General features: G+C 40.1%; 1 protein-coding gene across 1 annotated transcript in view; it reads right to left on the minus strand.

Annotated features, from left to right (window-relative positions):
- The window catches only part of MAPK1 (mitogen-activated protein kinase 1), a 106214-nt gene that overhangs the window by 52504 nt on the left and 27541 nt on the right, over nt 1-26169 (minus strand). The window contains exon 2 of the mRNA XM_036277097.1: nt 684-866. Coding sequence (XP_036132990.1) covers nt 684-866 — 183 coding nt within the window. The remainder of the gene's footprint in view (nt 1-683; nt 867-26169) is intronic.

Below are 26169 nucleotides of genomic sequence, written 5' to 3' on the forward strand. Positions count from 1 at the left end.
GCTAGAGTACTGTACCTTAATTTTAAAGATGAGAAAACTGAGACGTAAAGATAAAATGACTTTGTTTAAGATTAGGACAGTCTGGATTTGACCAGGTAATATCCAGAGTACACTCTCTTTCTTAGTCTACAATTTTTTTCTTTTTTAAATTTTTCTTTATTGATTTTAGAGAGGGAGGAAGAGAGAGAAATAGAAAAACTGATGAGAGAGAGTACATTGACTCCTACATGCCCCCTACTGGGGATCAGGCCCACAACCTGGGCATGTGCCCTGACCAGGAATTGAACCAGTGACCTCTTGGTGCATAGGTCGATGCTCAACCAGTGAGCCACACTGGCCGGGTTACAACTCTTTCTTTTCTATTTCACCATCATAATAAACCATACCTTGAATGAAGAAAGCATGACTGAAAATGGTACTAGCAAGATTTTCCATTAATTACACATAAAGAAAATCTTTACTGAAATTGACAAGAGAAAACAGTGGATTTGTCAAAAAGACACTAAAAATAGGCAGAACTAATAAAATGAATCAGAGAAAAATTTTATATAATGCAAGTATTATAGTAAATGGCAAACACATTACAATGTCTTTTCCCTTACTCTGATAAGTCCAGGACACTTCAAATTACATTTATTCAACAAGGTGACCAAGCAGTAGAGTCTGCTGTCTGCAAAGGATACACATCTTTCATTTGCTCGATGGTTGGTGCTCGAATAATATCATTGATTCCAATGATGTTCTCATGTCTGAAGCGCAGTAAGATTTTTATCTCCCTCAGGGTTCTCTGGCAGTAGGTCTGGTGCTCAAAAGGACTGATTTTCTTGATAGCTACTCGAACTTTGTTGACATTATCATAAGCAGAGCTAAAAAAAGAAAGAAAGAAAGAAAAAGGAGGAGTAAGAGATAGCATTAAAAACAGTTCTCAGAATATCTTGGTAGAAAGAATGCAAACCGGTAAAGTATTAAGTGCTTAATACTCCAGTTAAATACCTGTTTAATACATGCGAAGGCAGCATGAATATTATTCACAAAAAGGCCTCAAGCTAGGAAAGATGCAACTGGAACAATGTAGCAGAGGGCCTGGCCCTGGTAACTGTGGATGTCCATTTTTATAAACCCAGCAATATGGGTTTATGACACACACACACACACACACACACACACACACACACACACAAAACTATTTTCTCACTGTTTTTAACAGCAACTGCATTCTGGTGAGAGTAATTCTTTCTGCCTCCAAAACAATTTCCTACTGTTGTATCAGATTCCTCTGGCTCAGCAGAAACATTACATGACCACCAATCACATCTTCATCCTTAACAAAAATGAACCCAAGAGAACACACCCTGAATGCTTTTCATCACCTCTGTCTTATTTGCAAAATGACATGACTATTTCTTTATTTTTTTTTTTTATGAATTATTTATTTTTTTTTTTGTTACAGATATTTTACCTTTTAACCCCATTGGCACCCCCCACCCCACCCCACCTCCGCCCCGGCCCCGGCTTAGTTGTCCATGTCCATTGGTCATGCATACATGCATATAAGTTCTGTGGTTTATCTCTTCCCACCCCCCCACCCCCTCTTCTGAGGGATGTCAGTCTGTGCCCTACTTCCATGTTTCTGGGTCTACTGTATTCCTTATACTGTTATGTTCATTATATTCCGTATATAAGTGAGATCATGTGGTATTTGTCTTTCTCTCCTTGGCTTCTTTCACTTAGGATAATACTTTCCAGGTCCCTCCATGTCGTCTCAAAGGATAAGAGATCTTTCTTTCTTACCGCTGCATAGTACTCCATTGTGTATATGTACCACAGCTTTTTTATCCATTTGACATGACTATTTCTCTTACCCCAACCCCCCTGGAAGAAATTTAACCAAGATGTCTGGGTAATCTTATAACAAAACTTATAAAGTATTATTAAAAAAATATCTTCATAGTCCAGCCGGTGTGGCTCAGTGGTTGAGCATCGACCCATGCACCAAGAGGTCACCGGTTCGATTCCCGGTCGGGGCACATGCCCAGGTTGAGGGCCAAATCCCCAGTGGGGGGCATGCAGGAGGCGGCCAATCAATGTTCTCTCTTATTAATGTTTCTATCTCTCTCTCCCTCTCCCTAACTCTCTCTCTAAAATCAATAAAGGGAAAAAAAATTACCAAACAAAAGCAAAGTAAAGCAATAGATAACATACTATCTTTTTCCTAACAAAGAAAGAAAGATATATATTAACATTTGCTTGTGTTTATATAAAGAAAGTCTAGAAGGATACAAAAGGAAGTAATGTGAATGGTGGTGGAGGAAGGGACAGCATATCAAGCTTGGAGGGGTACACACAGGGGAGGAAAATCTTTCATTGAATTCATCTTTATATTGTTTTGACTTAAGGGCCATGTAAATCTCTTTAAAATATATTTTAAATAGAAAAAAAAATACTAGTGGAATACTGAAATACCCTTTAAAAGAGAAAGCACAATTATTTTATAGTTCCTGATCAATATAAAAATATTTACAAAACAAAGAATTATTGGGAAAAGGTACAGAATATCTTAATTCAAACTCATTCCCACCTGAGAGAATAATTTTTCAAAATGGTATTGGGTGTATTATTTAAAACTGACCCATAGACACACCTGAATAAAGGGAGAAACTTTAACCTAGCATTGGGTTAGTATCTTCTATGTACCAAGAATTATTCTAACAGGATAGAAAGGTTATCAATAATACTCTGCCTTTTGAGGAGCTCAAGCTATTGAGATCACCCAGTCAACCTTACATAAATGCAGCCTCAAGTCCCAGATGAATTCTATACTGAGACACATAAATTGTGAAGAATGAAGTCAAGGTGGGTATAATCAATTTTCAAAACAGATTTCTACTATTCATCAACAAAAGGGAATGAAATATTAATATAAACAACAGAGATGAATCTTAAAATAATTATCCTGAGTGAAGCCAGACCAAAAACAAAACAAAACAAAACAAAACACAGAAAAAACTTCCATTCATATAAAATGCAAAATATTCCTGGCCGGTTTGGCTCAGGGGTTAGAGCGTTGGCCCTTGGAGCAAAAAGAGTCTTGGGTTCAATTCTGGTCAAGGGCACGAACCTCAGTTGCGGTTCATCCCCGGCCCTGGTTGGGGTCGTGCGGGAGACACCAGTCGATGTGTTTCTCCCCCCTACACCCCCACCCACACACACTCTATCTGAAGATAAATGGAAAAATATCCTTGGGTGAGGATTAAAAAATAAATTAAATAATGCAAACTAGTCTATGGGGACAAAAAGCAGGGTTGCTGGTGGGAGGGAGGGACTGCATAAATGGGAACTAGATAACTTTTGGAGGTGATGAGCATGTTCATTATCTTGACTGTGTTGACTGTCACTGGAATGTACGTCAAACTTTTCAAACTGTATACTTTAAATACGTGCAGTATATTCTATATTAATTACTTCTTAAGAGAACAAGGAACAAGGGTTCCTTGGATGTGTGGTTTATTCCTGGGCCTGGGTGAGTGGGACCCAACAGATTCCAGAAATGTATCTGACCAGTAAATGTGGAAGAAGCAGCCCACAACATTCTGGAGATCATTTAACAGATGTTTTGTGATCAAGTAGGGAAGAAAGGAGAATCAGAATGAGTCAATTATGAACAAGTCATGCTAAACTAACTTCATTTCCTGTTTTGATAGTGTTACCACAACAACATGAGAGTGATGCTCGAGTTGTGGTGGATTCAAACCTCACTTGTCAAGCACTTCACATTTGTGAGACTTCAAGTTAGGACTGGTGGCAAAAACAAATAATGATCTCGCTCTTAAGAAGCTTGCAATTTAATGAGGGAAGGAAACAGGAACAGACAACTTACATTGCCTATGTCATAGTAAAACTCATTTGAAACAATGGAGAAGCTGGGTAAATTAAGTCCAAATAAGGGTTTTATGGAGAGGATTAAAAGATGAGGCCTATAGAAACCATACTCTTTAGAATGAGCAGGCTTTCAAAAGAGAAGCAAGGCTACAAAGAAAGGCAAGAGCCAACAGGAGGAGAGGAAAATGAACAGAACATCTATGGGAATGACTGGCCCTCACCAAGCCATACCCCTCCTCATAAGGAGGTTTATAGGGTCCAGGGTACATTCTTCCTTGCACGGTGGCTCTGCAGAGAGCAGAATGGTTCTCCAGTGTGTGCACAAGGGGTGACCAAGGGGCAGCGTTTGCAGGGTATGCACTGTACCTGGAATATCATGCCAGGTGCCCATGAACACAAATTCAAGCTCATGATGGGGACCGCTGGGCTAGAAAGAGAAGAAGGCTATGTTGGAGGCCTGCTCTCCTTGAACTGCTGGCACCAAATTCTAAACAGGCAAAAAAATTTCAATTTGAACCTGATCTTCCAGGTCTTTAAAGTTTATTGGTCATGGTTGGAAGGGAGAATATATTACATTTAATGTTTCTTTTTTTTCTTTTTATTTTTTATTCTCACCCGAGGATATTTTTCCATTTTTTGTACAGATAGAGTGAGAGGGAGAGAGAGGAAGAAGAGAGAGAGAGAAACATCGACGTGAAGGAACACATCGAGCGGCTGCCACCCGCACGACCAACCAGGGCCGGGGACAAACCGCAACCGAAGTACGTGCCCTTAGCGGGAACCGAACCCGGGTCTCTCCGGACCGCAGGCTGACACTCTAACCGCTGAGCCAAACTGGCCAGGGCCATTTAATGTTTCTTAAGGTATGTGGGGCTCTGTTGTAGTCTTGATCCAGGCCTTGCAAACAATAGGGGCAAGCCTGAGTTTGGAAGGTACAAATAAAGATGGGGACAGGGGCCCTGGCCGGTTTGGCTCAGCAGTTAGAGCATCGGCCCATGGACCAAGGAGTCTCAGGTTTGATTCTGGTCGAGGGCACGTACCTTGGTTGCGGTTCATCCCCTGGTCGGGGCCGTGCGGGAGGCAACTAGTCGATGTGCCTATCTCGCATGGATGTGTCTCTCTCACATCGATGTTTCTCTCTCTCTCTTCCTCTCTCCCTTTCCTTTTCTCTCCCCCTCTCTTCTCTCTCTTCCCCTCTCTCACTCCCTCCCATTTTATCTGAACAAAAATGGAAAATTATCCTCGGGTGATGATATGGAAAAAAAAAAAAAAAAAGATGGGGGACAGAGGACAAGAAGGACAGTCTTGAACTTTCAAGGACAGGATTGAAAGATCCAAGGATGCTTATGGATGATTCAGCTGAAAGAAATGAAGGCCCTGTGATGCTAGCAACATTAAGGAGACCAATATTGGGAATAAGATATGGGAATCTTTAATAGAAGCCATAGCAACAGTACTACTGAGGGGAGATGATATTGAGAAAAGAGTTCTGAGGATAAAACTCAGGAGCAATCAGAAGTAGATGAACCTGCTGAAGACAATGAAAAAATAATAAGGAATAATGGGATGAGACCCCTGGTTGAACAACTCCAAATCCCATGTGTTAAACCACGTAGAACCAGGAGAAAGTGGTGATTCAGAAGCCAAAGGAAAGAGTTCCAAACAGGAGACTGAGAAAGTTAAAAACTGGAAAGTATTCACTAAATCTGCAATGAGATAATTTGTGATAACCTGGGTATAAGTAAGTAAAAGGAGAAAAATGGAGACAGCAGTGAAGAGTACAGAGTAAGAAAGCAAGGAGGAAGAGAACGACTAGCAAATCCAAGTGATCAAGAGAGGCACAGGGTGGTCTAAAAACAATGAATCAGTTGAGGCTGGAGTGAAAGAGAAGGCTCCCAAGAGACAGCCAGGGGAATAGGACGGCAGATTGCATTTCAGAGGGCACATGCAAAGGTACTGAGGCCTGTGGGAACCTGGGACACTGGAGCTTGGACACACAGGGACATGGTGTGTTGAAGCTGAAGGAGTAAGCAGGAGACAGGCCATATTTACACATTCACATTTTAAACCTGGGTAGCCACCAAAGGATGTTAGGCAAAGATGTTAAGCATGGCAACACTGATATTTTTATGAAGGTCCCTCAGGTAGCAGATTGCTGAAAAAAAGTAATGGGGAGGGCAGCACACTAGGCAGGAGCCCTTTTAGCCAACTCGTAATGATGGTGGGAGCCACAGCTCCGGATAAGTAGCATGGGCAGACTCAGAGGGAGCAGGTGCTGATGTCATAAACCTCATGTTTCCTAGCTCTGTCCTGTTCAAATGCTCTCCATCCAATTAGACTAAATTCCTCAAGTGCAGAGTGTTCTAAATTACTGATATTTTCTTTATTACATTTATAACCCAATTTGAGTGGAGAAACAAAATACTATGCTTATCTCACTTCTCCCAAAGGAAGACTTGCTATACAAATTCTACAGATAAGCCACAAAAGCCATTTGGAACTGGGAGAGGTACAAACCGCTAGCCACAAGTTCTTCAGGTCTTGACAACTCAGCTTCTACCTGTCTTAGCACCCTAGCCCCAAAATACCTGGAATACCAATGCACTCCAGGTCAAACATCCTTCTTGGTGGCCTAAAAATATTTCAAATATAGTCTTGAGCTAGATTTCAAAGTCAAGAAAGAATATGGCATAAAGCTGCAATATAGACCAGTTGGGGTTCCCTGCCCTATATTGTTTGATATTAAGTATACATTTAAATATACATTTAAAGTTCACTAAGTAAAGGGGGTCATTTGACTGAAAAGGCTCATTCTGTTTTGTGTTCAAAGGTTCTGACAACTATTTGGGTACTTTCTACACTTTAGCTCAAGTTAATCTACTAACATATTTCTGTTATTTAATATCACAGGTTTGAAAGCATTATACTATAATCCAGTGCCCAGCCCAGGTCTTGGTTTCAAAATGTCCTTCTCCAATAAAAAGAACCAGTACTCCTTAGAGAAATAACTGGTTCTAGGAGTGAAGGCAGGGGAAATACAAGATGAACATAAAGCATGGTGTAGTGCCAGAAAGTCAAGAAATGCTAAAAAAAAAAAAAAGAGAGAGAGAGAGAGAGACATGCCCAGCCAGTGTGGCTCAGTAGATTGAGCAAAGTCCCATGGACTGAGAAGTCCCGGTTCTATTCCCAGTCAGGGCACATGTTCGGGTTTTGGGCTCGATCCCCAGTGGCGGGTATGCAGGAGGCAGCTGATCTAAGTTTCTCTCTCACACTGATGCTTCTATTTCTCCCTCTTCCTCTCTAAAATAAAGACATACATACATACATACATATATAAAAAGAGGGTACATGAAAGGAACACAGGAATCAACCCGAAAGAGATACCAATGGCCAAAGCTGGAACAATTTGAACAACAAAATAAATAATGCAGTACTAGATTATAACCCAAAGAATAAAAGAAATATACATAAGTCCATATTAACATAAATGACTTAATAAATAAATAAATGGTGTAGAGAAGACAAATCTTGATATAAAATTAGATACTCTGCCCTCCAGGAGATGGAGCACAATCTCTTCCCATATCTTTAGAGTAGGCTAAAAAATTTAGTTACAGTGGCAGATACCACCTCAGCCAAGTGATCACAGTGGTGTCACACGACATTATGAGCCCCCTGACAGATGAGGCAAGAAAGGCATTTCACTTCTGTGTTATTTTTTCCCCAAACCAGTATTTCCACTCTAATGAGATGAACATTAGACAAACCCTAGTTGAGGGACATTCTACATAATACTTGATCAGTACTCCTTAAAATTATCAAGGCCATGAAAACAAAGAGTAAGAAACAGTCACAGACCAGAGATGAAGTAGACATAACAACTAAATGCATATATCCTGCACTGAATCCTGGAACAGAAAAAGAAATCAGTGGAAAAGCAAAATCTGAATTATGTCTGGAGTTTAGTTATAACATACCAATGTTGGTTTCTTAGTTTTGATAAATACACTACAGTAATGTAAAATGTTAATTAACATCAGGGGAAATAAATGGAAACTGGGTGGAAGGAGCATATGAAAACCATCTGTACTATCTTTGCAACTTTTCTGTAAACCTAAGACTACTCCAACATACAAGTTTATCTGAAAAAAGGTATTCCCATTAAATGATACCTCCCTGCAAATTTGATAAAATAATCTAGACAATATAGGCTTAATTTAATAGGTAAAAGGAAATATAAACATTTCATAATTAGCTACTTTAAACTCTCATAAAAACAAAATCCCACCTGCCTTTCTCCCTTTGAGCATCCCTAAGAATAGGGATGATATCTGGAGATATTTACTGTCACATTACCAAAAATAACAAAGCCTATATTGCCAACATATGGATTAACACATTATGGAATATCAATATAATACATCATTGTACAGCCCTTGCTGGTTTGGCTCAACGGTTAGTGCATTGGCCTGTGGTCCGGAGAGACCCGGGGTCGGTTCCCGCTAAGGGCATATACCTCAGTTGCAGTTTGTCCTTGGCCTTGGTAGGGTCGTGCGGGTGGCAGCCACTCGATGTGTCCCTTTCACGTCGATGTCTCTCTCTCTCTCTCCCTCCCACTTTATCTGAACAAAAAAATAGAAAAAAATGTCCTCGGGTGAGGATAAAAAACAAAACAAAACAAAAATCATTGTACAGCCATAAAACTAAGTATGAAGATTCTATTAACTAAAGGTAAGATTCAAAATAAAATCACAACTGAAGCTTAAAAACATTTACCTAGAAGAAGAAAGCTATAAAACGAACTAGATGATGGGATCATGAGTGATTTAAGACATGATTTAAATCATCTTTTGTCTCACTATTTCTGTCTATTCCATTGCAAGACAAAAATAACCAATGAACTGTATGTAGGTTACATAAGACAAGACAGCTGAAAGTAACTTGAGTTTTTAAGTGAGTTCCTAAAGTTCTAAATACCTTCACAGGCTTTTGCTTCTAGTTATGATAAAAGAACAAGGAATGATTTACTTTCCTATCTTAAATAACTAAAGAAACAGGACAATATGTATGAAACAGTTTTCTGACATCCAACAATAGACAGCACAGAGCAGCAAGGTGAGTCCTATGACTACCCCAGCTTACTGCCTGTAGTTTCCAGGCTGTAATGCAGAAAAGGGAAACCCAAATGGAACCTGACAGTTTCCCTGAGTTGAGGACAAAATTCAAGGTTACGAGAGCCCTAGTCAGTTAAAATTTGTGGGGCAGAGTATAGGATAGAAGAGAACTTCAGAGAAGGTTGGGAAGACGTTCCCTTTGAGTCTTCAGCTGATTAATGAACAGAGCATGTGCATGGGGAAGGAACCACTAGAAAGGAGCAGATGGACAAATACATCTGAAATAAGGCTGGGAATAGTTCCTGTCCTATCACCCAGAGGGGAAAGACTTTATATATGGGCAAAAAATCGAGTCCTCAGAAGAACAATGACTCAGTACCGGGGGCAAATTAATCTTGACTAAAGGCTATTCTGGACTTGCCTAAAAACACTTAAAAGCAAGCACTGAAAGAATCAAACTATTCCAGTAAATTAACTGTATCCCAGAAGGAAAAAAAGCCCCACAATATTTAAAGTAATACCCAAAAAATCTAGCACTCTATAAATAAGGTAAAATCCACAATGCCATATGTCCAATCAAAACTTACCCAAATCCCAAAAAGCAGAAAAATATAATCCATAAAGAAGAGAAAAGCCAATTAAAAAACCCCAGAAATTACAAAGATAGAATCAGCAGACAAGAATAAATGTTAAAACAGCAATTATACATATACTCCATATGTTCAAGAAACTACAGCATGATAAGCAGAGAAATGGAAGCTGTAGGACTCAAACTGAACTTCTACATATGAAAAAAATTGAGTGGTTAAAATTAGCAACAGATTATGCACTTAAGAAAAACCTGTTGACCTAGAAGATACAGCAATAGAAATGAATCAAAAGGTAGTACGATGAGAAAAAAAGACTGGTTGTGTGTGGGGGAAACAGAGTACCCATGAGCTACAGGACAAGATCATATAGCTGAACATATATTTAATTGGAGTCTAACATCTTCACATGTACAAAATCTAAGGAAAAGGAAATACTCATTTTTATAGAAGTATTAATGTCAAGGAAAAATACTTTTCTCTCAACATGAGTTTTATTTTATTATTATTATTATTTATTTATTTTTTTAGTCCTCACCCAAGGATATTTCTCCATCTATCTTCAGACAGGTTGCAGAAGGGAGAGAAAGGGAGAGAGACAAAAATATCAATGTGAGAGGGACACATTGACTGGCTGCCTCCCGCATGACACCAACCAGGGTCGGGGACGAACTGCAACTGAGGTACCTGCCCTTGGCCAGGATCAAACCCATGACTCATTGATCCACTGGCCGACACTCTCCCGCTGAGCCAAACTGGCCAGGGCTCAACATGGGTTTTAAAAATTAAGCAATTTTCCTTTGGTGAGCCCTTCCCTGGGGCAGCAGGCGGCCACCATATCTGGGACTCCAGCAACCTGGCTCACAACCTGGCCCTGCCCTGGCGATTCCCTGAGGCCCGACCCCACCCAACTTTCGGGTCCACCCAAGCTATTTCCAAAGGCTTTACCATAGTATTGGGCTTTTTTGGATCCTGTTTCAGAGTTTCCTAAAATCTCTCAAACAAGCAGCATCTGGTTTCAGTGAGCCCCATATCTCTCGTTAAGTGGCCCCAGGCCTGGCACTAAAAGCAGCCAGCCTTGGTTCACAACTTGGCTTTTCCTAGGTACCTCCAAGCCCAGCACAAGAAGCAGTCATCTGCAGATCACTCTGTGGCTTATGCTGGGTGGCCCCGGATAGAACACAGGCAGTTGCTTACCTTGTCCCAGAGCCAGCACACCCAGTGGACAGCTTCAGACCACATTGGTACACCACCACCCAACCACCTCTACAAGTGACACACTCAATGAGCAGACTCAGTAGGTACCAGAACCCTGTTGAATTAGGTCTTGCTCTGTGTGGTGGGCCCCTACACAGATGATGCTCCAAGGTAGTCAGAGGTCAGTGGTCAGTGGGCACAGGCAGTCCTTGCAGTAAATCCCTCTCATTGATGTGCCAACAGCAATCAAGATTCAATTACAACAGAAGGGTGTACAGTCCACACAAGGGGTGCACCTCAAGGGCCCCGCTGGGGTGATCAAAAAGACTGTGCCACTGGGTCCTACAGGACATCTACATGAAGTCTAGGAGAAATAGCAACTCTACCTAATACATAGAAACAATCACAAGAAGCAGCCAAAATGAAGAGACAAAGAAACATGTCCCAAATGAAAACAACAAAACTCCAGGAAAAGAATTAAACAAAATGGAGATAAGCAATCAATCAGATGCAGAGTTCAAAACACAGGTTATAAGGTTGCTCAAGAACTTGGTGAGACCATCAAGGAACTTAAGGAGACCTCTAAGGAACTTAGTAAGAACAACATAAAAAAGGACCAGTCAGAAATGAAGGATGCACTAACTGAAATAAAGAATAATTTACAGCCCTGGCTGGTTTGGCTCAGAGGTTGGAGCGTCGCCTGTGGTCCAGAGAGACCCGGGTTCAGTTCCCGCTAAGGGCATGTACCTCGGTTGCAGTTTGTCCCTGGCCCTGGTTGGGTTGTGTGGGTGGCAACCACTCGATGTGTTCCTTTCATGTCGATGTTTCTCTCTCTCTCTCTCCCTCTCTTCTCTCTCTCCCTCCCACTCTAGCTGAACAAGAAATGAAAAAATGTCCTTGGGTGAGGATTAAAAAAAAAAAAAGAATAATTTACAGGGAATCAATAGTAGAGTAGGTGAAGCCAAGAAGCAAACCATCGATTTGGAATACTGTATAAGGAAGCAAAAAACACCCAATTAGAACAGCAAAAAGAAAAAAGAATCCAAAAAAATGAGGATAGTGTAAGGAGTCTCTGGGACAACTTCAAGCAAGCCAACATTCGCATCATAGGGGTGCCAGAAGGAGAAGAGAGAGAGCAAAAAACTGAAAACCTATTTGAAAAAATAATAACAGAAAACTTCCCTAACTTGGTGAAGGAAACACACATACAAGTCCAGGAAGCAAGAAAGTCCCAAACAAGATGAACCCAAAGAGGTCCACACCAAGACAAATCATCATCAAAATGCAAAAGGTTAAAGACAAAGAGAGAATCTTAAAAGCAGCAAGAGAAAAGCAAGTCATTACCTACAAAGGAGTTCCCATAAGATTGTCAGCTGATTTGTCAAAAGATACTTTGCAGGCCAGAAAGAAGTGGCAAGAGACATTCAAGGTGATGAAAAGCAACAACCTACAACCAAGGTTACTCTATCCTGCAAAGCTATTATTTAGAATCAATAGACAGCCCTGGCCGGTTTGGCTCAGTGGTTAGAGCGTTGGCCCGTGGACCAGCGAGGCCCAGTTCAGTTCCTGCTGAGGGCACGTACCTCGGTTGCAGTTTGTCCCCAGCCCCGGTTGGGGTCGTGTGGGTGGCAACGACTCGATATGTCTCTCTCACATTGATGTTTCTCTCTCTCTTCCTCCCTCTCACTCTATCTCAACATAAAAGTAAAAATGTCCTGAGGTGAGGATAAAAAAAAAATTAGAATCAATAGACATATCAAGAGTTTCCCAGACAAGAAAAAGCTAAGGAAGTTCATCACCACCAAACCAGTATTATATGAAACATTGAAGGGTCTTCTTGAAGTAGAACAACAAAAATATGAACCATAAAATGACAATTAATACATATCAACAATTGAATCTACAAACAAAATGAGCAAGCAGAACAGAAACAGACTCATAGATACAGAGAACCTTTTGTTGCTTGCCAGATAAGTGGGGGCTGGGGGGATAGGTGAAAAAGATGAAGGAATTAAGAAGTACAAATTGGTTGTTAAGAGTGATGAACTTCCAAGGGAAGGGGGGAAGGAGGGTAGGATGAGATAAACCAAAGAACTTCTATGCATATATGCATAACCAATGGACACCAACAATAGTATGGGAAAGGCCGGAGGGGGATGGGATTGGAGAGGAGGGGGTCAATGGGGGAAAAAAATGGGGGAACATCTGTAATACATTCAGTAATAAAGATGAGTTTAAAAACAAAAATACTAAGCAATTTCATAGCTGAAAGAGACTGTCATTATAACAAAATAAAACCTTATTCTGGTGCCCAAGTATTAGCCTAGAACAGTTGCAGCTAGAAACTTACAATATTCACCTCATATTATTGAGAAAGCAATTATTTTCAGATTTCCACTTGAACTAGTAGGAACACTTTTATGTTCTGGACTTTGAGAAACAGAAGAGCCATTTCAAATCTACTACTGTTTGCCTGCCCAGAAGTGATAGCAGATTTGTTTGGAGGGTGGCGGGAGGGGATGCGAAGGAAAAAAATAGGCCTCCTCTAAATTACTGTATTATGAAAACTGTATATTTTATATTTTAAAACACATTATTTCCAATTTTTCAGGATTTCTAGTTATTTGCTTATTAGAGTTTAGGAACTCCACTTTATTCTTAAGACTCTATTCATTTGCCTTTACTTTTTGTGATCTAGTTCCTTTCACTGATAGTATTTCTCCTATGTTTCATAATATTATTTCCCCTGCCGTCCTGAATGTACTTGCTCATTATAGGTACATTTGGATCTGTCTGTGGCCCTGCAAGCATGGTGATCAGCACTATTATTCCTCTCCAGGGCTGGTGGTGTCCACACAAGCTCAGGAAGCCAATTTGATCTCTACAGTTATATTTCTAATACAGCTACTGCATTCTTCTTCTTTTTTTTTTTTTTAATTAAACATTTTATATGTTTTGTTTGTTTTATTGATTTTTTAGAGAGAGAGAGGAAGGGAGAGAGAGAAACATCGATGTGAGAAATATCAATTGGCTGTCTCCTGCATGTTCCCTACAGGGGATGAAGTCCGCAACCCAGGCACGTGCTCTGACCGGGAATCAAACCAGGACCTCTCAGTCCATGGGATGACACTCAATCCACTGAGTCACACTGGCCGGTGCAGCTATTGCATTCTTACACAAGCTGTCAGTGCTTGGTTTGAGGAGCTGCTCCAAACAGTTGGCTTATACTGCAAACTTGAATACTGTCTACTCCTGATCACATCTCCTCCTCTCAGGCCCTTATTTACTGTAAAAAACAACAACAGTTAATATAGCTGATGTTGTACTTTCAAGTTTTGTTTCCCTCATGTCAAGACTTCTGTTTTTTGTATATATTATATCTGAGGCAAATAAATACTCAGTAAGAATGAAAGAACATTAAAATATAAAAAACTTAGAATTCTTGCCCTGCCAGTGTGGCTCAGTGGTTGAGCATGGACCCATGCACCAGGAAGTCGCAGGTTCAATTCCCGGCTAGGACACAGGCCTGGGTTGTAGGCTCCATCCCCAGGCTGTGCAGGAGGCAGTTGACTGATGTTGATGTCTCTCTCTCGTCCATGTTTCTATCTCTTATCCCCTTCCCCTCTCTGGAAAAAAAAAACAAGCCCTGGCCAGTTTGCCTCAGCGGTAGAGCGTTGGCCTGAGCACCAATGAGTCACAGGCTCAATTCCAGCCAAGGACATGTACCTTGGTTGTGGTTCATCCCCAGCCCTGGCTGGAATCATACCAGAGGCAACCAGTTGATATGTCCCTCTCATGTTGATGTTTCTCTCTCTCCCACTCTATCTGAAGATAAACAGAAAAATATCCTCAGGTGAAGATTAAAAAAAAAAAAAAAAAGACTAAGAACTCTTGTTATCAGGCAATTTACAGATTTAGTGGAAATGGCAGACAGAAAACCAGTGCAGAAGTTTGTATCCAAGAGAAAGAAATGTCACTTTGGGATCGTAAAGGAGGCATATTGAATAACTTTAAAAACATTTAAATGTTAAAGCCAATTTTATTTATCAAGTATCTATATTGTATTGAGTACTATGAATACAGCAGTGTAAAAGTAGAAAGCTTCCTGCTCTCATGAACTCATATAATATGGGTGGTAAATATAAAGAAACATATTAATATAATTCCAAATACATAAATTATAATGGATGCTATGAAACAATACAAATTATATATTTAATGTCATTATGAATAACTAGAGAACTTGTTTTAATTAGGGGCTCAGGGAAGGCTCTTTCTAAGAAAGTGGCATTTAAAACAGATACCTGGTCCTGGCCAGTGTGGCTCATTTGGTTGGGCATCATCCTGTGCACCAAATGGTTGCTGGTTCAATCCCCAGTCAGGTTGAGGCATGTGCCCAGGTTGAGGGCTTGATCCCCAGTAGGGGGTACACAGGAGAGAGCCGATCAATGTTCCACTCTCACATTGATATTGATGCTTCTCTCTCTTTCTCTCCTCCTCTCCCTCTAAAAGTCAATAAAAATGAGCAAGAATTAGCCAGGTTGAGAAGTGACAGAGAAGGTTAAGTATTCTATCAAGCAGGGAGAGGTAAGGCCTGAGTCTTTGTGGACCCAAAGGCGGCCATGTGGTCAAAGTGTACCAAGCAGAGAGAGAATGGCTCAGCATGAGGCTAAAGAAATAGGCAGTAATCTGGCAGCTGTGCTAAGAATTTAACATTTATCTTCCACTTTTAGCTAGGTACCCAAAGTGCCCAATTTATATATATTTTAATTAATCAATTAATTTATTTGTGTGAATCCTTACCCAAGGATATTTTTCCATTTATTTTTAGAGAGAGTGGAGGGAAGGAGGGAGAGAGAGACACATTGACTGGCTGCCTCCAGCATGACCCAGGGATTGAACCTGCAATCAAGACACATGCCCTCAACCAGGAATCGAACCTGAGACCCTTTGGTCTGTGGACCAAACCAAACTGCTGAGCCAAACAAGCCAGGGTCCAATTTATATTTTTAAATAATCTCTCCAGCCCTGGCCGGTTTGCTCAGTGGTTAGAGTGTCGGCCTGCAGTCCAGAGAGACCCGGGTTCAGTTCCCACTAAAGGGCACATACTGCCCTGGCCAGTTTGGCTCAGCGGTTAGAGCATCGGCCTGCGGTCCGGAGAAACCCGGGTTTGGTTCCAGCTAAGGGCACGTACCTCTGTTGCAGTTTGTCCCCAGCCCTAGTTGGTTGTGCAGGTGGTGACCACTCGATGTGTCCCTTTCACATCGATGTTTCTCTCTCTCTCTGTTCCTCTCTCTCCCTCCCACTCTACCTGAACAAAAAATGGAAAAATGTCCTCGGGTGAGGATGATAAAAAAAAAAAAAAAGGGCACATACTTCGGTTGCAGTTTGTCCCCAGCCCTGGTTGGGTCGTGCAGGTGGCAACCACTCGATGTGTCCCTTTCATGTCAATGTTTCTCCCTCCCTCCCTCCCTCCCACTCTATCTGAACAAAATATGGAAAAATGTCCTCGGGTGAGGATTAAAAATAATAATAAAATAAAATAAATGATCTCTCCAGCTGTGATATTAAGAATGAATTGTAGCCCTGGCCAGTTTGGCTCAGCGGTTAGAACATCAGCCTGCGGTCCACAGAGACCCGGGTTCGGTTCCCGCTAACGGCATGTACCTTGGCTGCAGTTTGTCCCAGGCCCTGGTTGGGTCGTGTGGGTGGCAACCACTCGATGTGTTCCTTTCACATTGATGTTTCTCTCTCTTCCTCTCTCTCCTTCCCACTCTATCTGAGTAAAAACTGGAAAAATGTCCTCGGGTGAGGATAAAAAATAAAAATAAAAAAAATAAAAAAGAATGAATTGTAAAAAGAAAAGAAGTTAAAAAAAAGAAAACCATCTGAAGCACTGCAATAGTGAGAGTTGATAGCGACTTGGACTGAGCAACAAGCATGTAACTGGCATTTTAAGCATGTCAGTTCATTGTGTTAAACCATGCCACCCACTGCAGGACACTTAACACCTCAGGCTCAAGGGCACTATGAACCAGTAGCACTCTCAAGTCAGTAAAATAATTGAAAAAAGAAAAACCACACCTTCGAGGGGAGTAATAAAGGCAAAGAAAGGTGCTGAGTGGGATCTTGGGAATGAAATGGGTGAATGACTCCAGTACTATCAAGGTGGAAATGTGCTGTGCAGACAGGAGAAAAACATTTCCAGTATGTATTTAGAATATATAAAGAACTCTTACAAACTTCAGAATAAGAAGGCAACACAATATTTAAAACTAGGCAAAAGATTATAGACAATTCTGTGAGATAATAAACACATGAAAAGATGACTGGCAAGTCATAAGGGAAATACAAATTAAAACCACATACCCATTAGTGAAGAGCTAAAATAAAAAGAACTGACCATATTAAGTGCTGATGAGGATGTAGAAAAGCTTGCTCTCAATAGTCTACAGATGGAACTGCAAAATAGTACAACCACTATGGAAAAGTTTGGCAGTTTCTGAAAAGGTATATATATACTTACCATATAACCCGGCAATTCCATTCCTAAGTATTTACTCAAGAAATGAATATATATGTCCACAGGGAATTGTATACAAATGTTTGTAGGAGCTTTATTCATAATAGCCGCAAACTTGGAACAACCTAAATATCCATCCACAAGTGCAGAATAAACAGACTATGCACCATCAATACAATGGAAGAGTACTCAGCAACAAAAAAAACTACTGCCCTGGCCAATTTTGCTTAGTGCTTAGAACTTTGACCCGCGGACCAGGGAGGCCTGGGTTCGGTTCCCACTGGGGACGCATACCTCAGTTGCAGTTTGTCCCCGCCCCGATTGGGGTCGTGTGGGTGGCAACCACTCGATGTCTCTCTCACGTCGATATTTCTCTCTCTCTCTTCCACCCTCTCTCCCTCCCTCTCTATCTGAAAATAAATACAAAAATGTCCTCGGGTGAGCCCTGGCCGGTTTGGCTCAGTGGATAAGAGCGTCGGCCGATGGTCCAGAGAGACCCGGGTTCGGTTCCTGCTAAGGGCGCGTACCTCGGTTGCGGTTTGTCCCCGGCCCTGGTTGGGCTGTGCGGGTGGCAGCCACTCGATGTGTCCCTTTCATGTCGATGTTTCTCTCTCTCTCTCCCTTCCACTCTACCTGAACAAAAAATGGAAAAATGTCCTCGGGTGAGGAAAAAAAAAATTAAAAAAGGAAACTACGCAACAAGGATAACTTTTCAAATTCCACTTATATAGAATTCTAGAAAAGCTGAAGCTGATCTACAGTGACAGCTGATCTATGGTTACCTGAGGTGAAGACTGACTGCAAAGAGGCAAAAGGGAGCTTTCCAGGGTTATATAATGTTCTATATCTTCATTGTGGTGGTGGTTACACAAGTATATACATTTGCCAAGATTCACTGGACTGTGCACATACAAAAAGTGTTATTTTATTGTACATAAACTACACCTCAAAAGGTGATTTTAAAAAACTGAGCGATGCTATAAAATTATGAGGTTGATTTTCTAAATGCACAACTGTAAACCTACTTTTGCCACACCCTGTATATTCACATTGAAGGCAACTAACTGCAAGGGAAATGTTCCTAACTGGTTTTGAGATATGGCAGTTATCATCAGAATAAATGCCCAGCCTTCCATAGTCATTTTTTAAGACTTTGATATAAATATTAAATTTCCAGTATGTCAGATTTTCTCCCTATCCTCCTTAGCCCCCTGTCATTATAGTCATTTCATAGCAGAGACTCAATAATATTTGTGGATAATAAGGCATGTCTAAATAAAGTAGATATCTTATCATGCACACGCATCATATACTGAATCCAGTGTTAAGCAACTAAAATGCTACCTATCAGCTGTGAATGGGTTATTTTTAGAGAAGCTATTAAGCTGTTCTCTAAGCTACCCATTTTGATGAACTTTAATTATCTGAATACAAAACTACAGTACTTTGCTTCACAGATAAAAATTAACTTGTCTTCAGATGCTAAGTAAGTTAGACTGATCCAAATTAATGTTCCAAAAATAAGTAGGTAGATAATACAAATGACTGCTTGAAAATATATTCCTTACTTTAACTTGATTCTCTCATAATGTACTAACCAAGAAAGCCAATGCAAAGGTTTTTTTTAAGAGGGTGCAAATGATTAAGTGAGCAAATAAAAGCTAATCTAAAGTCATTTGAGTTATAAAACCATAATTTTACAGTATTTTAAAAATCAATGTTCCAATATACTATATATCTTAGCTTAAAATCTGATATGATTAACATGTATATAACCTCTCTATAAAAGGGCACAGTGCAGAGCTTGAACCAATTTGTTTATCTATATATGCATTTTTTAATCTCTTCAGTAATAAAACAGGACCAAATAGATGAGTTGCAATTCTGCCCTTATCCTTTACTAGCTGAGACATCAATGAGTTACCTAACATCTCTGAGCAACCATTTGCTTGGCTCAAAAATGACACAGCTTTAAAAAACAAAAAAGAGGAAAGCTCAAGGATTGTGAAGGATATCGAATAGCAGATGCAAAGACTGAAAGATAGTAGACCTTCCCCAAAAAAGTGGCATAGACATTTTTATTACTTTATTTATGATTACTATTAATTACATTTATCACATGATACCCTAAAAAAGGGGAAAAAAAACATCAGACCTCAAATCAGGAGGTCCGAGTTTTAGACTTAACTTGGCTCTGCACTATATGTCTGCTCTGATAGTGTTGGCCAAGTTACAAAAAGGAGAAGCTTTCATTATTCTGTCAGACTTTTCCCAAACATTAGAAGTATAGAATAAAATAAACAAGCAAAACATAATATTTATATAAGAGAATAGAGAAAAATCCTCACACCCAGTTATGTGATTGAATGTATATACATATATGCATAGATAAAAGCATAGAAAGATAAAGATTTGCAGTGACTCAGTAAAGGTTCCACAAATTTGGTAGACTGAAGTACACAAATTATTTTTTTAAGTATAAAAAACTTAACATCTCTCTCCTTATGAATAGGAAACATTAGTCTATGTTACTAGATCTAAGATTTCTTATCAGGATTTAGCACTGTGACCATCATCTAAGAAAGTTTGTTTTATTTGAAGTAATGCTAGGGTAGCACAAAGTCAGAGTTACTATTCTCTGTAACAGATATTCTCTAAACCAAAGCAGCACTACTTAGAAGTGACCTTTGGCTGTGAACTTGTCATGAGAAAGACAGAGACCTTGATGAGGAAGATGGGTTACCCATTTTTTGTTGTTGCTGTTGTTAATCCTCAATCAAGGATTTTTTTCCCATTGATTTTTAGAGAGACTCGAAGGAAGAGGGGTAGGGGGGTAGAGGGGCGGGTGGGAAAAAGAGAGAAAGAGACGGGGGAGGGAGAGAGAGAGATATACCAATGTGAGAGACACTGTGCTCAAGATCTGACAAAATAAAGCTGGGTTCTCGTAGAATGGAAGTGGAGAGATCAAGAGAAAGTAATAATCTGGTCAGAGGAGAGGTCAGCAGACAGAATCCAGATCCAGGCCAGACAAGATCAGTAGACTGGGAAAATCATAAAGGTGAGAATCTCAAGTCAGGGGGTGCAGGGAAAAGTGGACAGGAGGGTAGGGAGCTATAGTTTGAAAAGAAAATTATCTACTTCATAAGGCTGACCCTTGTACACCTTTGTAACCTGTACTCAAACAGGTCAAGGAGGAGAGACTTGGATGACTGTCCTCATTACTGAAACATAAAGGAGTCAAGAAATTAAGCCTCTTATGAACTGCCTCATCAGAAATATTAAAAGCCTGCCTCAGATGTGGAAATAACTCCCCAAGATGAGGAAAATGGTTAAACTTGAGACACACAGTATTATTACCTAAACTCAAGAGTTGTCTGCACAATTTAAGCAGGCAGTGAGATATTACATAACAGATGTTAAACTAGGTGAAGTAGAAAAATGTAACATATAATTATAACTCTAAAATGCCAGAAAGAAAATCTCCGGGCAGCTCTGAAAAACTATTTTTACTTCTTTCCATTAAAAAAGTTTCTTCAGCTACAGTTTTTTTGTTGTTGTTTTTAATCCTCACCCGAGGATTTTTTTTTTTCTATTTATCTTCAGATAGAGTGGGAGTGAGAGAAAGGGCAAAAAAGGGAGAGATACAGAAACACTGACATGAGAGGGACACATCGACTGGTTGCCTCCCACATGACCCCGACCAGGGCCAGGGACGAACCGTAACCAGTGTACATGCCCTTGGCCAGAATCGAATCCGAGACTCATTAGTCCGCAGGCCGAGGCTCTACTGCTGAGCCAAATCGACCAGGGCTTTGTTTTGTTACTTTTTGTAAACCATCGTGATAGAAAAGGACATAAACAAGGAAAGAAAGATCCTAAACAAAATTTGATAATCATTTACATGTATGTGAAGTTACAAAATATATATGAGTAATTCTCATATATTGCTGGTGAGAATAAAAATTATACAATCCTTCTCAAGGGTAATTTGGCAATAACTAACAAAATTATATATTTGTGCACCTATCTTTCTTTCTTTTCTTCTTATTTATTTATTTTGGTTAATCCTCACCCGAGGACATTTTTCCCACTGATTTTTAGAGAGAGGAGGGGGAGAGAAAGAGGGACAGAGGGAGAGAAATATCGATGTAACAGGGATCAGATGCCCCCCGTACATGCCCTGAATAGGGATCAAATCCACAACCTTTGGTGTATGGGATAACACTTAAACCAACTGAGCAACCTGGCCAGAGTGGGACAGCTTTTCCTTACAGAAACACTCCACTATGGAAGGAATGAGGGAAATTTTAAAAAATCATCATTCAGCAAACACCACAATGTTTTCAGACAAGATCCATGGATGGCTGTTTAAATTAGTGAGTGAAAATCTGAGAAGAAACAGGACATCTGCAGTCTTAAAGTACATCCTCAAAGATATTAATTATGAAAGGATCAATAGGCAGACACCATCTTAACCAAGTGATTGAAGTTAACATCTCCAGGAATAAGGCTTAATTACATCGTGAACTCTGATATAAAACATCAAGAAGGGTACAACATCACTTCTATAGCTTTCTTGTAAAAAATGCATCATCTCACTCCATTCATGAGAAAACGTCAGATAAACTCAAGTTGAGAGACAGTCTACAAAATAAGTCCAGTATTCTTCAAAAGTGTCACAGTTATGAAAGACAGAAAAAGGCTAAAGAAATGTCACATTTGGAGGAAACCAAGGAGACATAATTCAATGCAACATGGCATCCTAGAAGAAAAATAATTGTATTAGTGGGAAAATGGGGAAGTCCAAATAAGGCCTGTATCTAGTTAATAGTACTGTACTAGTTTTAATTTCCTAATTTTGATAATTTTAGACATATAACATGTTAACATTAGGAAAAGATGGGTGTATAGGAACTCTCAAGACTATTTTTGCAAGTCTAAAGTGATCTCAAAATAAAAGCTTTAAAAATTATATGCTTGTGCCCTGGCTGGTTGGCTCAGTGGTTGGAGCGATGGCCTGGGGTTCAGAAAGACCCAGGTTCAATTCCCACTAGGGGCATGTGCCTCGGTTGCAGTTTGTCCCTGGCCCTGGTTGGGTCGTGCGGGTAGCACCACTCGATGTGTTCCTTTCACATCGATGTTTCTCTCTCTCTCACTCTCACTCTATCTGAACAAAAAATGGAGGAATGTTCTTGAGTGAGGATAAAAAAAAACTATATGCTTGTTAAAAATGATATGTACATATGTGTGTGTACAATTTTTAATTTGTTTTTGCATTTATCTTGAGACAGAGCAGGAGAGAGAGAGGGTAGAAGAGAGAGAGAGAGAAACATCAATGTGAGAGAGACACATCGAGTGGTCGCCACCTATACAACCCCAACAGGGGCCAGGGACAAACTGCAACTGAGGTACATGCCCTTAGTGGGAATCAAACCAGGGCCTCTCTGGTCCGCGGATCAACACTCTAACCACTGAGCCAAACCAGCCAGGGCTGTAACAAAATGTTAAAAAGAAAAGCAAATGAGAAGGACGTGTGAAAAGAGGGAAACTAGATTCGACTTAAAAGGAACAAAGGTAACTAGTGATAAAAGAGAGTAACAATGAGACTATGTGAAGGAATAAATTAAAGGGCAAAATATTCAATAGCGTATGGCACAAGGTAAATGTTCAATATTTATTTATACATTAAAAATGTAAAAGACATAAAAATGTAAAACAAGGCCATGACGTTAAGTTTCTTGTTTCTATAGCCCAGTGGCTCTCAATCTTGGCTGGAACGATCTGTGGAGCTTTTTTAAAATGCCTGGTTTCACAGCCAGAAATTGATTAAATTGGTCTAGGGTGCAGTCTGGGCACTAGAATTAAAAGAAAAAATTTTTTTTTCCTTTATTGAGTTTAGAGAGAAAGGAAAGGAAAGGGAGAGAGGAGATAGAAACATCGATTAGAGAGAGAACATCGATCAGCTGCATCCTAAATGACCGACCCCACTGGGGATCAGATCCACAACCCCGGCATGTGCCCTGACCAGGAATTAAACCTGGGACTTCTTGGTGCATGGGTCAATACTCAACCACTGAGGAACACTGGGCTAGGATCTTGGTTTTTAAAGGACCCCAGGTGATTCTAATGTATAACTAATGAGAATTATTGTTCCAATCCTTCGAAGCTTACTTTGTCCTGGGCCTGTATCTCTTAGTTTTAGGTCTATTGCAGAAGAACCCTTCCTTCAGAACAGAGATAGGCAAAAGAACACAAGTTCTTCACTTTCCCTTTGCAATTTATCCCCTTCTTCTCTTGCCTACAAGCACTGACTTATATAGAATTACTCTAATGAGGAAAAATGAAACTCACTTAAACAATACCAAAATTTAATACCAGAATCAGAGCGACACCTCAGTATCTTCAATTATTTAAAATGAGAGTTTTGTGCCCCGGCCGGTTTTGTTCAGTGGTTAGAGCACTGTCCCACAGACCAAAGAGTTGCAGGTTCGATTCCCAGTCAAAGGCATGTACCTCTGTTGTAGGTTCAATCCCCGGCCCCTGTCAGGGTCCTACAGGAGGCAACCAATCAATGTGTCTCTTTTCTATCCCTCCCTTCCTCTCACTTGATCTAAAAATCAAGGAAAAATATCCTCGGTGAGCATATAAATAAATAAATAAGTAAGTAAGTAAATAAATAAATAAATAAATAAATAAATCGAGAGTTTTAACCCTGGCAGAGTGACTCAATTGGTTGGAGCATTGTCCTGTACACCAAAAAGGTGTGGGTTTGATTTCTGCTCAGGTCACATACCTAGGTTGCAGGTTCAATCCCCAGTCGGGGTGAGTAACCTGGGGTTAGAATCACCTGGGGTCCTTTAAAAAACAAGATCCTAGCCCAGTGTTCCTCAGTGATTGAGTGTTGACCCATGCACCAAGAAGTCCCAGGTTTAATTCCTGGGCAGGGCACATACCCGGTTGTGGGCATGTTTCTCTCTCACACTGATGTTTCTTTCTCTCCCTTCCTCTCTCTCTAAAACATATCCTTGGGTGAAGATTAAAAATAACAATAATAATAATAAGCCCTGGCTGGTTTGGCTCAGCAGTTAGACCCCTTGGAATAAAGGGTTTCTGGTTTGATCCCAGTCAAGGGCACATGCCTGGGTTGCAGGTTTGATCCCCAACCCCAACTGGAGCCATGCAGGAGGCAACAAACTGATGTGTCTCTCCCACATTGTTGTTTCTCTCTCTCTCTCCCTCCTCCTCTTCCACTCTATCTAAAAATTAATGAAAAATATCATCGGGTGAGGATTAACAAACCAACTCCACCATATATATATATATATGAATATATATGAATGACCAGGAATAAAACATGTCTAATCTCACCATTTCTCTTCAACATTATACTAGAGGTTCTAGCCCGAGCAATTAGGCAAGACAAAAAAAAAAAAAAAAAGGCACATACAGTGGAAAAGATGTAGTAAAATTATCTCTATTTATAGATGACATAAGCTTGTATATAGGAAATGGTAAGGAATACAATAAAGAACTAGAATTGATAAGCAAGTGCAATAAGGTAGAATACAAGATCAATATACAAATTACACAATACATAAAAATCAACTGTATACATTTCCAATGGAAAAATGCAAAAATGAAATCAAAACAATACTATTAAAATAATTAAAACAATAAATTTAACAAAGGAAATATAAAACTCTGAAACCTATAAGACATCACTGAAAAAATTTTAAAGAACACTTAAATAAATGGAAAAATATCCCATGTTCTGGATCAGGAGACATAATATTGTTAAGATGGTAATACTCCCTATATTGATCTATAGATTCAACACAGTCTCCACCAGAATCCCAGCTGGCTTTTTTGTAGAAGTTGACAAATTGATCCTAAAATTCATACGGAAACTCAAGGGAACTAGAACAACAAAAACAATCCTGCAAAGAAGAACAAAGTTACAGGATTCATACTGCCAAATTTCAAAACATATTGCAAAGCAAGTAATCAAAAGAGTGTGGTACTGGCACAAGGGCTGAGATATAGTAGATGACTTCCCTAACCTCCAAAAGCACAATTCCCTTCCCCATGGAACACAGGCCAGTTTTAGTGACTTGCTTGTCACAAATAAAATGAGGTGGAAGTAATGCTATGTGTCTACTGAGGCTGGTCATAAAAAGGTGCTCTTTCTGGGGAGAGCCTGACCAGCCACAATGTAGTGAAGATACTCAAACAGATTATGAAGAGGACTCCATAGGGAGAAACTGAGGCCTAGCCCTCTGTCCCCAACCCCACTCCTGACCCTCCTACCCCTGCCAACAACAACCAGCACCAACCTGCAAGCATTTGAGGGAGCTGCTTTGGAAGTGGACACCCCCAGACCCAGGCAAGCCTTCAGATGTCTGTAGCTCTGGCTGAAATCTTGGCTGCAACCTCATAAGACCCTGAGCCAGAACTGGCCAGTTAGGCCCACTCCTCAATTCCTGACCCAAAGAAAGTGTGAGATAACAAATGTTTATTGTTGTTTTAAGTCATTAAATTGTGAAACAACAATAAATTAGGAATACAGGAATATAATAAGAAAAAGCAAGATAATGGAAACCTTTGTAGATGTCATTTGGTCTGGAAAAGAAATGCAGAATATGAATACATGAAAATTTCCTTTCAGAACTGGAATATTAACAGCACTACAACGCAACAAGATCAACTACAGAAAAATGGGGAAAATCCTTTTCTAGGCGGTTAGCACTATGCTTTTAAAGTACGGGGGTTGGGACTTCCGGTCAAGATGGTGGCATAGGTAAACGCAGTATTGCGTCCTCCCACAACCACATCAAAGTTACAACTAAATTACAGAACCACCATCATTCAA

Source organism: Molossus molossus, unplaced genomic scaffold, assembly GCF_014108415.1.
Source record: "Molossus molossus isolate mMolMol1 unplaced genomic scaffold, mMolMol1.p scaffold_m16_p_22, whole genome shotgun sequence".
NCBI lineage: Eukaryota > Metazoa > Chordata > Mammalia > Chiroptera > Molossidae > Molossus > Molossus molossus.